The 14,871-nt window shown below is 46.8% G+C and overlaps 1 protein-coding gene across 12 annotated transcripts in view; it reads right to left on the bottom strand.

Annotated features, from left to right (window-relative positions):
- Positions 1-14,871, bottom strand: part of Tmem8b (transmembrane protein 8B) — a 29,161-nt gene that overhangs the window by 2,965 nt on the left and 11,325 nt on the right. For 9 of the 12 annotated variants that reach the window (XM_087549203.1, XM_087549202.1, NM_001427449.2 and 6 more), the window contains 8 exon segments: positions 13,738-13,871; positions 13,198-13,466; positions 12,250-12,575; positions 5,720-5,813; positions 5,458-5,581; positions 5,237-5,379; positions 4,889-5,067; positions 14-160 (listed from right to left, as the gene is read on the bottom strand). In XM_087549203.1, coding sequence (XP_087405329.1) covers positions 14-160; positions 4,889-5,067; positions 5,237-5,379; positions 5,458-5,581; positions 5,720-5,813; positions 12,250-12,528 — 966 coding nt within the window. In that variant the 5' untranslated portion in view covers positions 12,529-12,575; positions 13,198-13,466; positions 13,738-13,871. 12 annotated transcript variants of the gene reach the window in all.

Below are 14,871 nucleotides of genomic sequence, written 5' to 3'. Positions count from 1 at the left end.
ACGCTGGACTGACCTGCTTGATCACAGGCTGCAGACGAGCCATGGCAATGACAGTGACCCACACGGACATTAGGGAGCCCAGGAAGTCACAGAACTGAAGCACATCGTAGTCCATGATACAGAAGACCACAATGCCTGGCTGGTCACAGGCGTGGTAGAACTGCAAGAAGAAGTAACAGGTGATAGTAGGCCTTGAGGTCACAAGTCCAGGGCTATGAGGCCAAAGACAGACCCCATGGAGGCTACTGCTCTGTCAGAGAGCCAGAGGTCAGAGGTCACAGGTGAGCAATACTAGAATGCCTGATTCTTTCACTCTTTTTTTTTTAGATTTACCTTCTTTGTGTGGTATTGGCCTATATGTATGTCTATGTATAGCACGCATACAGCAGCACAAGAAGAGAACAGAGAATCCACTGGAACTGGAGTACAGACAGTTGTGAGCCACCATGTGGATGCTAGGAATCAAACCCCAGTCCTCTACGAGGGAGGCCAGTGCTCTGACCACTGAGCCCTCTCTCCAGCCCTGACGCCCCTCACCCTTGAGAAGAATATGGCAAGTAGGTCTGGTCTGCTTTCTGGCCAAATGTGTCGGGCAGCTCAGACACTGGCCTTTGTCATCTTCACCTTGCTTCTTGGATATGTATGCTATGGAAAGTACCCAGATGGGACTCAGATATCAAGCTGAGGCCAGTCCTACCTTACCCTCATGCTTACTGAGTCTCGTCAACACCCCCACCTCAGGCCTCCATGTATCCGGCTCTGGTCTCTAAGGCAACCTCAGACTCTGAGCTAGGCTTCACTCTCATAACTTACCTCAGGAAAGCATCTTCAACAACTCCCCACCCCCACCCCAAAGCCAAGGGCTGGAAGCTCAGGAAGCAAAAAAGGCAGGGCCTGTGGCCATGAATGGTGGCATGGTAGGGCTATGAAGAGTGGCACTGTGGCCATGAAGAGCAGGGTGGCACTCACACTAGGACACCATGTGGCAAAGGGACATGACCCTCCTCTCCTCAACCACGAAGAATTAATACTTGAATATGGATTCATTGGGCATTGCTTCCTAAGTATCTGTCCCCCAACAATGTCTCACCCATTCTGAGAGAGCGTCTGACTCTGTTGCTCAGGCTGGCCTAGAGGTTACTGTGCAGCTCACTCAAACTTGCAGCAATCCTCCTGTCTTAGCATCCTGTGTGCTAGGATTACAGGCAGCTACTTGGCTAGTCTCCTCTTTCAAAACCAAATGCAAAAGCTATGAGGCACTACGTAAACTGTAAGCTAACCGACACTGATTTCCGGCTCAGCTTTACTTTTCAAGCTTCAGTTTTACAGTTCAGGCCTAATCAATGTCTTGCTCCTGCTTTGGGGACACACAGAGAAGAAAGCTCAGCAGATTCAGAAGGTGGAGCTTGTAGTGAATCCTTCAGCTCAGACAAGCGAAGACACAACACAGACAAGGGCACAGCAGAGGCACAGATGCTGGGGACACACCTCAGGGAGTCACAGGGACTTTCTGCTACGATTCTCTGCATGGGGTGGGTTGGGGTGGGAGCGGGCACTAAGAAAGACTTGCTCTGCTAACGTCATCCTAATGAGTACTCAGACTTCCTCACCTTGTATGCGACACTCGAGGTAATCCGGAAAAATAACTAAACTGTAGAAATTTTCCTTTTCAGAGTATAATTACGCAGCTTATTCAGTGATTCAAATTAGGGTGTTCAGGCATCAACCTAAAACAGCAAACACCTTTAACCCACGCACAGACCTGGGTGTTGTACTCAGGATGGGATGAGATTTAGTGCTGTTCACTTATTTTTCTGTTTCCTAAGTCAATTTTGTCCTAAGACCACTCATCAAGAGTCACTGAGAATTACTTGTGATGGTCTGAGGAACAGGAGAGGTAACAAGGAATGGAGCCCAAAGCCAGGATGTCAGCAACCACCAGGGAAGGCTGGCCTCAGCTCCAGGATGTGGGCCCTCTCTGGGTGTTTGGGCACCTGATCACAGGACTCAGGTAGCAGTGAAAGAATGTGGTGTGGACTGCGAAGCTCAAGTACTAAAATGTTTACTTACTAACTAACTAACTTACTAACTTACTAACAACTTACTTACTTACTAACTTACTTATTTACTTACTAACTTACTTTCTCTTACTAACTTACTAACTTACTTATTTACTTACTAACTTACTAACTTACTTACTAACTTTCTTACTTACTAACTTACTAACTTACTTTCTTACTTACTTACTAACTTACTAACTTACTACTAACTTACTTTCTCTTACTAACTTACTAACTTCTAACTAACTTACTAACTAACTTTCTTACTTACTTACTTACTTACTTTAATTTGGTCAGATTTCCTAAGTGGCCCTTATCTTTTGAGAGTTTTGAGGAGTGTGGGATATGACTCAACTGAGCTTAGATTCACTTTCCAGGAAAGAAGGAGGGAGAGATGGAAAAAATGGGGACAGTTGGAAAAACCTGGCCAGAAGTCTACACTTAAGTCCTGTATTTCTCTACAGTCTCCAGGAGTTCTGAGACGTGTGTGGACTCATGTTCAGTGCCTGAAGACCTGGGAGTGCGGTAGGTAAGTGAAAGTCTAGGCTCCACCATTCACTTTCCCCTGGGGTAGCACATTCAACTTCCCTTCAGCTACAGACACAAGAATGAAGTGTGTGTCTATCATTTTAGTGCAGTCGTGGGAATTAATTACTGATGTATCACAGACATGTTCAATAGCTGTCAGTTTCTGGTCTCAGTATCTGAATTGCTTGACTACATAAAGAGTCACGTGCTGTGCTTTGGGCCTACGTTTAAGGGAATATTTTATATCTAAAAGTCCTGACGTGTAGACTTGCTGCTGTTCTACCTCAGATAGGCACCAGCACCCACTTCCTGGGGTGAACTGTCCTAGAAGATCTTAAGGCAAGGAAGAGAATGCTCATGGCCCATCCGTGTACTCTCAACTACAAACTAACCAATGAGCCCTCCAACAGGCACATCTGTGAAGTGAGTAAGCCCAAACTCTTGTTTAGAATGGGACAGAAAAGACAACAGGGGGCCTGTACCCAGAAAGGACAGTGAAGGAAGGATTTTCTGTCAGAGCCTTAAAGCCATGGCTCACTCCCATCCTCACACTCACTGCTGCTTTTTGTTGTTTGTTTTTAAGAAAGTGGGGGTTAGGCCAGAAGGTAGTTTGGCAGTTAAGAGTATAGGCTACTCCTGCAAAAGACCTCAGTTCAGTACCCGGGAGCCATAAGGTGGCTCAATACCTCCTGTAACTCCATTTCTAGAAGATTCAATGCCCTCTCCTGGCCTCCATGGGCACTGACTGCATACACATGGTACACAAACATTCATGCACACAGATAAAAACAATAAATCTCGGTCCCCAGCTCCGAAAAAAAAAATCTTTAAAACTAAGGTGGGTGGTCTTCCTGTGGCATGAAAGGCCATGTGGCATGAACTGGCCCCACCAGTTCCTCCAGGGGGAAGGTCTTCCCCCTGCCTAGACTATTCCAGGACAGAATGCTTATACAAAGTACAAGGGAATGACTATGTTGGCTTGCAGCCCCCGCTGCACTAAGGTGCTCTTACTAATTCTGGTCATTTTAGCTCTCCATGAGGCCGAGTGGGTGGGCAGAGCAGCCCCTGGGGGAGGAGCCTGTGAGCAACAGTGGCAGGGCAGCCCTAAGAGGGGACAGGATCTCATCTAAAGAGAGAGGGCTACCAGACCAGGCCTGAAAAGCAGCCAGCTAACCTGGGGTACACTGGCCCCATCTGGTGCCATGACTACAGCCTCCTCTGCTCCTCTGTATCTGAGTACCCAGGAAGACCCCACAACCTTTACTTGGACACACATGCTCCCTACTTCCTATGGGGCCTTGAATACAATTTCTGTGATCTGATCAGGGAAGCTCATAGTGAAATTTACAATATCTAGCTTTTAAATTACATTTTATAGTGGTATAGTGGGGTGTGTGTGTGTACATCTAACTGAATGTGGCAGGGCGTACCTTTAATCTCAGCACTGGGAGGCAGAGGTACATGGATCTCTGCGAGTTTAAGGCTAGCCTGGTCTACACAGAGAGTTCCAGGCCAGACAGAGCTACACACTCATACCTTCTTTCAAAACAAACAAACACCCTATACCTCCTTTGAGCTGGGATTTTATATCACATTGCACCTCCCATGATGCCTCAGGACAAAGTTCTCAAGACTCTTTGAAACAGGTTTCTGATAAACTGCCCAATATAAAGACCCCCTCTGCCTCCCAAAAGTTCTCATGGAAATCCAGAAGGCCAGAGTGACTGGATGGGAGGACGTGCTTGATGTCACAAAAGTGAACATCTACAGACAGAAGTCACTGGAGGAATCCTAGCACAAAAGGTTAAGATAGGAGTACTGAGTGTTTAAGGCTAGCCTGGGCTACCTTTGTCTATAGATTAAAACACTATTCTCCCCCCACCTCCAAAAAAAAAAAAAAAGGAGAGTGAGGGGGTTGGAGAGAGAACAAGGGAGACCACAGGCAGGGAGGCTCACCCACTGAGAGTGAAGAAGCCTCCATGCAGAGACTCCATAATGGTTACAGAGAAAACCCAAGCCCACAGTTCTGAGGTTCACTCTTGTGCTCAGCCACTATCTCTTCTACCTTCCATGTGGGTAGTGTGTGGGGGATGTGAAGCTCCACACTTGTTAGGTCAACTTGTAAACAGCTTGGGCCATTTACCCCATAAGGTGCCTCACTAAAAACACTGACTTTCTATATGTCATTGGGAGTAAAGCAGGACTCTAGAAGACATCTTCAAATTGGGAAATCAGGGAGTTTAGTAGAAATGTAAATCCTGTAGTAAAAAGACACACTGAAGCAAAGGTACCCTGCATACCGTGGAGAAGAACATGGTGAAGGTATAGACAGCAGCTTCCAGCACATATCGGCTCCGAATGGCCAGGACCACGGGTGGCAAAAACATGAGGTTGCTCAGGCAGAGGAGGAGTGTGGACAGCAGCTGGAACCCATAGGTGAGCGCGTCGGCACTGTCTGTGCAACCCCAGCCCCGCCACCCTGCCGGTGGGGAGGGTAAAAGGTGGAAGAGGACAGAAGGCACCCGTGGGTTCAACAGACAATTGTGCTCACCCTGTCCCCATACCCAGTTTCTCAGGGCACCCTTGCTGGCCACCCTGATGCCCAAGAAGCCCCCAGTCTAGCCTGCTCCCCGCCCCGGCCCGCTCACCAGCCTTGCACTCGCAGGCGGCGTACAGGTAGTTGTGGGTGCGCAACAGCTTGCACTGGCCATAGGGCCCACAGTCATCCACACACGGGGACAAGAAGGTGCGCAGGCGCACTTCAGCCGTTGCGTTGCGGCACCGCACGAACCTGCAAGCAGACACACTCCTGGTTATTTGAGGCCAGGGTCGCCCCAGCCCAGACCCAACTGTGCTCCATGTTGCTCACCGAGGTCCCACCCCACACAGAGAACGGAGGGTCAGGAACCAGGTCCCCGTCTGTGGGAATGGGATTCGCAGCCTGGCCACTCTGGAGGTGACACTGACCGAGAGAAGGAAACCTGCCAGGGACTCTAAAGGAAGAAGAGCCCAGGAGAGAGAAGGAGGCGTGGTCAGCAAGGAGTCAGAACCCACCTTTGGGAACACCTGAATTGCCCCTCCCCCGCGTTGTGAAGACACCCAGCTTCCCTACTCCCCAGTCCCCTCCTCACCTTTGGAACAGGTCACAGCGGCATCCCCCAGGCTCAAGGGCACCTCATGAGTCAGGCATCCGAATACTGTTACATTTTCCTGGCGCAGAGAGCTCTGAGCAGGGTGTGTATGCAAATGAGGCTGTCAGACCCTTGGGATGGGTGGGCCACAACTACCCAGCTGTCAATTCTCCCACTCCCTGTGGCTAGACAGCCTAAATCTCCTCCTGGAGAGTGGGACCTCTTCTCCAGGATCAACCCATCAAAGCTGTGCGCTTACTTAGGAGAATGAAAACCATGAGATCCTCACAGCCAGACTCTTTCAGAGCCTAATGAAAGAGCAAGACCCAATCTGAATCTCCCCTTCGGAAGCGAAGGCACCTTGGCTCTCCTAGCTAGTGTACAGGAGGAACTGGGCACTTGGTACCAGATGTAGAAACTAGCTGTGGATAAAGGGAATTTTAAAGTTCCCAGTTGCCTAGCCCTAGTGCTGAAGGTAAGAGGCTTGTTAAGAAAATGCTTTGGGGGCTGGAGAGTTGGCTCAGTGGTTACGAGCACTTGCTGTTCTGCAGAAGGACCCAGGTGTGATTCCCAGCACCCAGTGGAGGCTTACCACTTCCTCAGGCATTAGGCATACATATGGTGTACAAACCGACGTGCTGGCAAAGCATTCTGATGACTAAAATAAATCTTTAAAGACAAACAAACGAACAATAAAACCCCAAAAACTGAATAGAGGCCAGAGAGATTGAATGTTAAATGGAGCAATCTGACTTGGATTTATTAAAAAAAAAGCAGACACCCCCAGGTGTGGGGTAAGGGTCTGTCTATGAGGAAGAGACAGGAAATGGGATACCATTAGCTCATCTAAGGAAGGACTTGAGGCAACCCGATACATGGAAGCAGGGTAAGAATAAATGCATATGAGAAAATTTTAAATCAGGATAGAAAAATAACTGAAGAAGGACTCTCAGGGAGGGTTCACATTTGTGAGCACACCTCAATTTGTTAGTCTCCAGGGAAGCAGCATCTGGGCAGGGAGGGCTTCAGCTAAATTCTTACTATTATTTTTGGAGTTCCTGAGCTAGCATTTCAGTAATCCAGGCTGTTATTGCCTGAAATCACTGTGTACCCAGGTTCTAATCCTCTTGCCCCCTGCTGGGATTACGTATTTACACCATGACATATGCCCTTCCTCAGCTACAAGAGTGAGCACCGTACAACAGCTCTGTCACTTCTTTCAGGGGAAAGCCAGGAGGGCAATATGCAGAGGTATACTCCATAAACATTAGAATAGGACTAGCCAAGGGCAGTCTCCAGGTATATAGTCCTTGATCCAGAGGAAATAAATAAATACTTAGAAAAAAGAGAATGGAAGCCGACCCAGGGTTCATAATCTACCACAATCCCAGACGAGCTCAGTGGGATGCAACAACCCGGGATAAACTTGCCATCACGATACCTGAATGCAAGACTTGGCTGGGTGTGGCTGCACACTTCAATCCCAATGCTCAGGGGCAGAAGCAGCAGATCTTTGTAAGTTTGAGGTCGGCCTGGTTAATATAGCAAGTTCCAGGCCTGCAGGGCTACATAGTGAGCCTCGGCCTGATAGATAGATGATAGATAGATAGATAGATAGATAGATAGATAGATAGATAGATAGATAGATAGATAAGACAGATAGATATATAGATGGATGATAGATAGACAAACTTGCCAGCCACACTGGTCAGACCAGCTCAGATCATCAATTTCAGAGACATGATGGAGAATCAACAAAACCAGAAGCTAGTTCTTTGACAAAATCAACAAAATGGATAAACCCTTAGCCAGACTAACCAGAGAGCACAGAGACAGTACCAAATTAACAAAATCAGAAATGAAAATGGAGACATAACAACAGAAACTGAGGAAATTAAAAAAATTATCAGATCCTACTACAAAAGCCTATACTCAACAAAACTGGAAAATCTTGGATGAAATGGACAATTTTCTAGACAGATACCAGGTACCAAAGTTAAATCAGGATCAGATAAACCATCTAAACAGTCCCATAACTCCTAAAGAAATAGAAGCAGTTATTAAAGACTCCCAACCAAAAGAAAAGCCCAGGACCAGATGGGTTTAGTGCAGAATTCTATCAGACCTTCAAAGAAGACCTCATACTAATACTATCCAAACTATTCCACAAAATAGAAACAGAGGGAGCACTACCCAGTTCCAATTCCTTCTATGAAACCACAATTATGCTTGTACCTAAACCACACAAAGACCCAACCAAAAAAAAAAAAAAAAAAAGAACTTCAGACCAATTTCCCTTATGAGTATCAATGCAAAAATACTCAATAAAATTCTCACAAATCAAATCCAAGAACACATCAAAACAATCATCCATCATGATCAAGTAGGCTTCATCCCAGGGATGCAGGGATGGTATCCAGCAACATAATCCACTGTGTAAACAAACTCAAAGAGAAAAACCACATGATCATCTCATTAGATGCTGAGAAAGCATTTGACAAAATTCAACATCCCTTCAAGAAAAAAGTCTTGGAAAGATCAGGAATTCAGGGCCCATACCTAAACATAGTAAAAGCAATATACAGCAAACCAGTAGCCAAAATTAAACTAAATGGAGAGAAACTTGAAGCAATCCCACTAAAATCAGGGACTAGACAAGGCTGCCCACTCTCTCCCTACTTATTCAATATAGTTCTTGAAGTCCTAGCCAGAGCAATCAGACAACAAAAGGAGGGCAAAGGGATACAAATTGGAAAGGAAGAATTAGAAATATCACTCTTTGTAGATGATATGATAGTATACCTCAGTGACCCCACAAGTTCCACCAGAGAACTACTAAGCCTGATAAACAACTTCAGCAAAGTGGCTGGGTACAAAATTAACTCAAACAAATCAGTAGCCTTCCTCTATTCAAATGATAAGCAGGCTGAGAAAGAAATGAGGGAAATGACACCCTTCACAATAGTCTCAAATAACATAAAATACCTCAGTGTGACTCTAACCAAGCAAGTGAAAGATCTGTATGACAAAAACTTCAAGTCTCTGAAGAAAGAAATCAAAAAAGATCTCAGAAGATGGAAAGATCTCTCATGCTCATGGATTGGCAGAATTAATATAGTAAAAATGCAATCTTGCTGAAAGCAATCTACAGAGTCAATGCAATCCCCATCAAAATTCCAATTCAAATCTTCATTGAGTTAGAAAGAGCAGTTCCGGGCTGGAGAGATGGCTCAGCGGTAAGAGCACCCGACTGCTCTTCCAGAGGTCATGAGTTCAATTCCCAGCAACCACATGGTGGCTCACAACCATCTGTAAAGAGATCTGATACCCTCTTCTGGTGTATCTGAAGACAGCTACAGTGTATTTATATATAATAAATAAATAAATCTTTAAAAAAAAAAAAAAAAGAAAGAGCAGTTCCAAAATTCATCTGGAATAACAAAACAAAAACAAAGACAAAAAACAAAAAACAGGATAGCAAAAACGATTCCCAACAATAAAAGAACTTCTGGGGAAACCACCAACCCTGACCTTGAGCTGTACTGCAGAGTAATACTTACAAAAACTGCATGGTATTAGTACAGAGACAGGCAGTTGGATCAGTGGAATAGAATTGAAGACCTAGAAATGAACCCACACACCTATGGTCACTTGATCTTTGACAAAGGAGTTAAAACCATCCAGTGGAAAAAAGACAGCATTTTCAACAAATGGTGCTGGTTCAACTGGAGGTCAGCATGTAGAAGAATGCAAGTTGACCCTTTTTATCACCATGTACAAAGCTCAAGTCCAAGTGGATCAAAGACCTCCTCATAAAACCAGATACACTCAAACTAATAGAAGAGAAAGTGGGGAAGAGCCTTGAACCCATGAGCACTGGGGAAAATTTCCTGAAGAGAACACCAATAGCTTATGCTCTAAGATCAAGAATCAACCAATGGGACCTCATAAAACTGCAAAGCTTCTGTAATGCAAAGGACAAATGTCCTATTTGTCAATAGGACAAAATGGCAGCCAACAGATTGGGAAAAGATCTTTACCAACATCTGATTAGAGCAGGCTAATATCCAATATATACAAAACTCATGAAGTTAGACTCCAAAGAACCAAATAACCCTATTAAAAATGGGGTACAGAGCTAAACAAAGAATTCTCAGCTGAGGAATATCGAATGGCCGAGAAGCACATAAAGAAAGTTCAAAGTCCTTAGTCATCATAGAAATGCAAATCAAAACAACCCTGAGATTCCACCTCACATCAGTCAGAATGGCTAAGATTAAAAACTCAGGTGACAGCAGATGCTGGCGAGGATGTGGAGAAAGAGGAACACTCCACCATTGTTGGTGGGGTTGCAAGCTGGTACAACCACTCTGGAAATCAGTCTGGCAGTTCCTCAGAAAATTGGACATTGTACTGAGAACCCAGCTATACCTCTCCTGGGCATATACCCAAAAGATGCTCCAACATACAATAAAGACACATACTTCACTATGTTCATAGCAGCCTTACTTATAATAGTCAGAAGCTGGAAAGAACCCAGATGCCCTTCAACAGAGGAATGGATACAGAAAATGTGGTACATCTACACAATGGAATACTACTCAGCTATCAAAAACAATGACTTCATGAAATTCTTAGACAAGTGGACAGAACCAGAAAATATCATCCTGAGTGAGGTAACCCAATCTCAAAAGAACACTATGCACTCACTGATAAGTGGATATTAGCCCAAAAGCTTGGAATACCCAAGATATAAATAACAGACCACATAAAGCTCAAGAAGAAGAAAGAACAAAGTGTGGATGCTTCAGTCCTTAGAAGGGGGAACAAAATACTGGAGGAAATATGGAGACAAAGTGTGGAGCAGAAACTTAATGAAAGGCCATCCAAGACGGCCCCACCTGGGGATCCATCCCACATGCAGTCACCAAACCCAGTCACTATTGGGGATGCCAAGATGTGCTTGCTGACAGGAGCCTGATATAGCTGTCTCCTGAGGTCCTCTGCCAGAGCCTGACAAATACAGAGGCAGATACTGGCAGTCAACCATTGGACTGAGAACAGGGTCCCCAATGGAGGAGAAAGAACTAAAGGAGCTGAAGGGATTTGCAACTCCACAGGAAGAACAACAATATCAACCAACAAGAGTTCCCAGGGACTAAACCACCATCCCAAGAGTACAGACCCATGGCTCCAGCTGCACATGTAGCAGAGGATGGGCCTTGTCGGGTATCAATGGGGGCAGAAGCCCTTGGTCCTGTCAAAGCTTGATGCCCAGTATAGGGGAATGTCAAGGTGGAGAGGTCAGAGGGAGTGGGTGGGTGGGAGAATAAACTCATAGAAGTAGGGGGAGATAGTGGGTTTCTGGAGGGGAAACCGGGAAAGGAGATAACATTTGAAATGTAAATTTAAAGAGTCCAGTAAAAATTGGAAATTATATAAATATATCTATATTATATATCATATTAACTTAACAATATATGTAAATACCATATATTAATATATGTGCATAACATATAATAAATTATAACACAATATATGTTATATATGTAAATAAGTTAAGGATAATAAAGTATTTTTTTCAAGTTAAAAAAAAAGAGAGCCATGATGGCCACTTGAAGTGTAAGCAGAGGAATGAGTGTCAGGTGTAGAGAAGTCTAAACACAGGGACCCAAGGCGCTGAGGCAGTTTCAGCTGTTAGGAGCGTGATGGGAAATCTCTGACGGGTGTTAAAATGGGATAAGGTTGTAACCATGCACAGCTTTAAGGTAATTGGTTAAATTGCATGGGGCATGGAGACTATGTGGAGTCTCTACTGTCTTTGTATGTATCTGTGTGTACATGTATGGGTACATGTATGTGCATGTGGAGGTCAGAGGTCAATGCTAAGTATCATTCCTCAAATGCTATCCGCCTTGGTTTTAAAACATGGCCTTTCATTTGACCTGGAACTCACCAAGTAGGCCAGGCTAGCCCAGGGTCCACCCTGCTCCATCTCCTCAGTGCTGAGATTATAAATGTGTGCTTGAGGGGCAAGTACTTTACCTACTGAGCTAGTTTCCCACACCCAGTCAGTAACTTACTGCTCATCGTGTCTGTAAATGTAAAACTTCTCTAAGAGACTCTATTAGGAAAAAGGGCACATGTGGATTTGCGAGATAAAGCTTCCAGACCAAACAAAGCTCAGTGGGAGAAGTTCATGAAAGCAACCCTGGTGGACCATCAGGAATACCGTCAGCTGTTTAAACACAGGCTGCACGGCCTGCAGGGATGAGCCTCTTGTTACATGAGTGAAGCACCCCTGAGATCAGCCTCCAGCAGGCCAGCCTACAGGACTGGCCACTGAGCCCAGGTTAGTGCAGCAATCACAGGACAGTGAGTCTCCAGAACACTTGTTGGCCAGAGCTGTGTGGGGACTTGAGAAAAGCATGAAAGCCTCCTGAGAGCCTCCTGAGAGAGACAAAGGCCCTACCCTCCTGCGACCTCCCCTTCAGACTCCCCAACATGGAAGCCACCCTTCCAGGACATACCGCATTGAGCTGGAGCTCCAGACTAAGGACGCCCCCACTGTCTAGAACTGGCAACAGCCTCAGGGCAAACACGGCTGGGCGCTCCGGTGGAAGAGCCACACTGGGACCGAAAAAGATGTAGAAGTGGACAGAGAAGGTGTCCAGCTCATTGCGCAGAGTCGGACGCACTGGCCAGCAGTGCTCAGGTGGTGCCATGGCTCCAGACCCTTCTATAGGCGTCCCCAGGGACGGTGGCTCCAGGGACAGTGGCTGGGTGCCCAGTGACTGGGGCATGTTCATGGCAGCCCCAGGGACCAAGGCACGGGACAGGCTGGGTTGTGGACACTCTGTGAAACAGGAAACCAATGATGACATGTGACCTGCATGGCGAGTGGCACACCAGACACCAGAATGGAGCCTGAACAGGCCTTGGTGAAGGGGAGGAAGGAGTGTGAACTAGAACATGGTGGGCCTGGAGAAGGACGCACCCAGGGTCATAGGACAGGGCCCAGATGTTTCCTAGTTCAGCTTCCAAGTTGGAGGGTATGACGATCATCTGTCCCTCCCAAAGTCGTACTACAAGCAGTTAAGGTCATGTGTCCCTCCTTGAGGCACTGGAAACACTGCAATGTCAGTTAATGTGACATGCTGTTCTAATGGTTTACAACTGTGTGCAAAGGCACTTCCAGAAGTCCTGGCTGTCTGTGTCCACCCCAGGAAACTGAAAAGGAGATTAAGTCAAGAAAACTAATGACAGCCTTTAGCTGTTCCAAGTCAGGTGCAGACACACTAGACGGAGGCCCCATGACCTGAGGCTCCAAAGAGCCACCTCAGGACCTCAGGAGTATGGACGTACCTGGGTTGGGGAAGGGAAACTGCGGGAATTGGCTGAGGGTCACAGAACACAGCCCCATAATCCCCAGTCATGGGTCACTGCATAGGTTAGGGAGCTGAGGCAGGGATTCTAACCTTGTAAGCGCACACACAGCTGGAAGCGGACAGTCCTGCCAGGACCACGGGATGGTGTCTCCACGCGTACATAGACCCAGTGGCCCCAGGGGGGCAGGGCCAGCTCCAGCTGGCATACGGAGGCCCCTCCACAGGTCACAGAGCTTGAGTTGTGTAGGGGTGGGGCCTTGGGACGTAGGCGCAGTGTCAGGGGACAGACAGACGCCCCTCGCCCCCCTACACACACCAGCTGGGCTGAAACCCTGTAAGTGAAGCTGGGTACAAAGACCCTGGGCAGAGAGTAGGTTGGGGACAAGAAAAGACATAGAGGTAAGAGACGTGGGGGAGGGAAGCAAGAAGCAGCCAGGGAATGGGTGGGGGCAAAGGACAGGGGACAGGAGTCTGCTCTGGTGTCTCTGTGCTAGGGGAGAGGAGACTGGGATGTCTCCCTGGATCCACCCTGGGGACTGTGGGTTACTTTGGCTAGAGGGAAAGCAGGACTGCCCCTGTGTAGGATCCGAGGAGGAAAGGACAGGGGCCAGGTCTGAAGTGTTTACTTACTTGTACAAGGCTGAACGATTATGAGAGGAGAGGGTTTGCTCTGAGGGACGGCCAGGAACCAAGACAGCCACATCCAGCAGTCGTCGAACAATCAGCTGTGGCTGAAGGAGGTACTGGCATTCATCCTGGAGACCCTGAAAGAGAAAGAAGCAGCAGGCGCAAGAGAGATAGTGAGGGAGCTACCAAACCAGGTTCACGGAAGCCACAGGGTCTTGAAGTCTTGAAGAAACCCCTTAGCCTGTGGCTCCCAGGTCTCCTACTCTGGTCTCTAAGCTCCTAACTTTTCCTACCTGAGTAGTTGCTTTATTAAAAATTGTGCTACATTAAAAATATTTAACAATAGGCTTAACTAAAGGGTTAAGAAAAGAGGCACTCAGGGGGCTGGGGATTTAGCTCAGTGGTAGAGCGCTTACCTAGGAAGCGCAAGGCCCTGGGTTCGGTCCCCAGCTCCGGAAAAAAAAAAAAAAAAAAGAAAAGAGGCACTCAGAAGAAAGACATAACAGAGTACGGATGCCGGCTCCTCTGGGGAGAACTGCCTTTTCTATTTGTGTGTTTATGTATTTGGGTGCAAATACATGCCCATAAAACAGGTGTCTGTGAGAGGGAGCCAGATGTTAGTCTCCACCTCCTGCCTTGCTCACCAGGCCTCTCATTAGTTGAATGAGCTAGGTTAGCTGGCCCATGAGGTGTTGGAGATTTTCCTGTTCCCACCCCTTCTTTGCCACAGAAGCAACAGGATTACAGATGTGTGCTACTGTATCCAGCTTTGTGTGGGTTCTGGGGATTTGAACTCAGGTCCTTGTGCTTATAAAGCAAGTGCTTTGCCTACTAAACCATCCCCTCAGCACAGTCACTCATCACCTTTGACCTATCTGGGTCTTCAAAGTCTCAGCACTGCATGAAGCCTCAGGACTCAAGATTAGACCCAGCTGACAGCAGCACCTAATCCCACATCCTCCCCTTAGACATTCCTGGTCTGCCCCCACATCACCATAACAGCAAACTACAACTTAACATGGGCTCTGCTAGGGGCACTGGGAAGACTTCTAGGTCTCCGGTCCAACCTTTCCTAGGCTCAGTCTTTAACTGCTTCTGTTGCCAGGTTGCCCTCCTGATATGCACCGGTCTGTCCTC

This window comes from Rattus norvegicus, chromosome 5 (genome assembly GCF_021556685.1).
Source record: "Rattus norvegicus strain SHRSP/BbbUtx chromosome 5, alternate assembly SHRSP_T2T, whole genome shotgun sequence".
NCBI lineage: Eukaryota > Metazoa > Chordata > Mammalia > Rodentia > Muridae > Rattus > Rattus norvegicus.
Note: the sequence above shows the minus strand (reverse complement) of the source record. Positions and strands in the feature narration are given on the sequence as shown.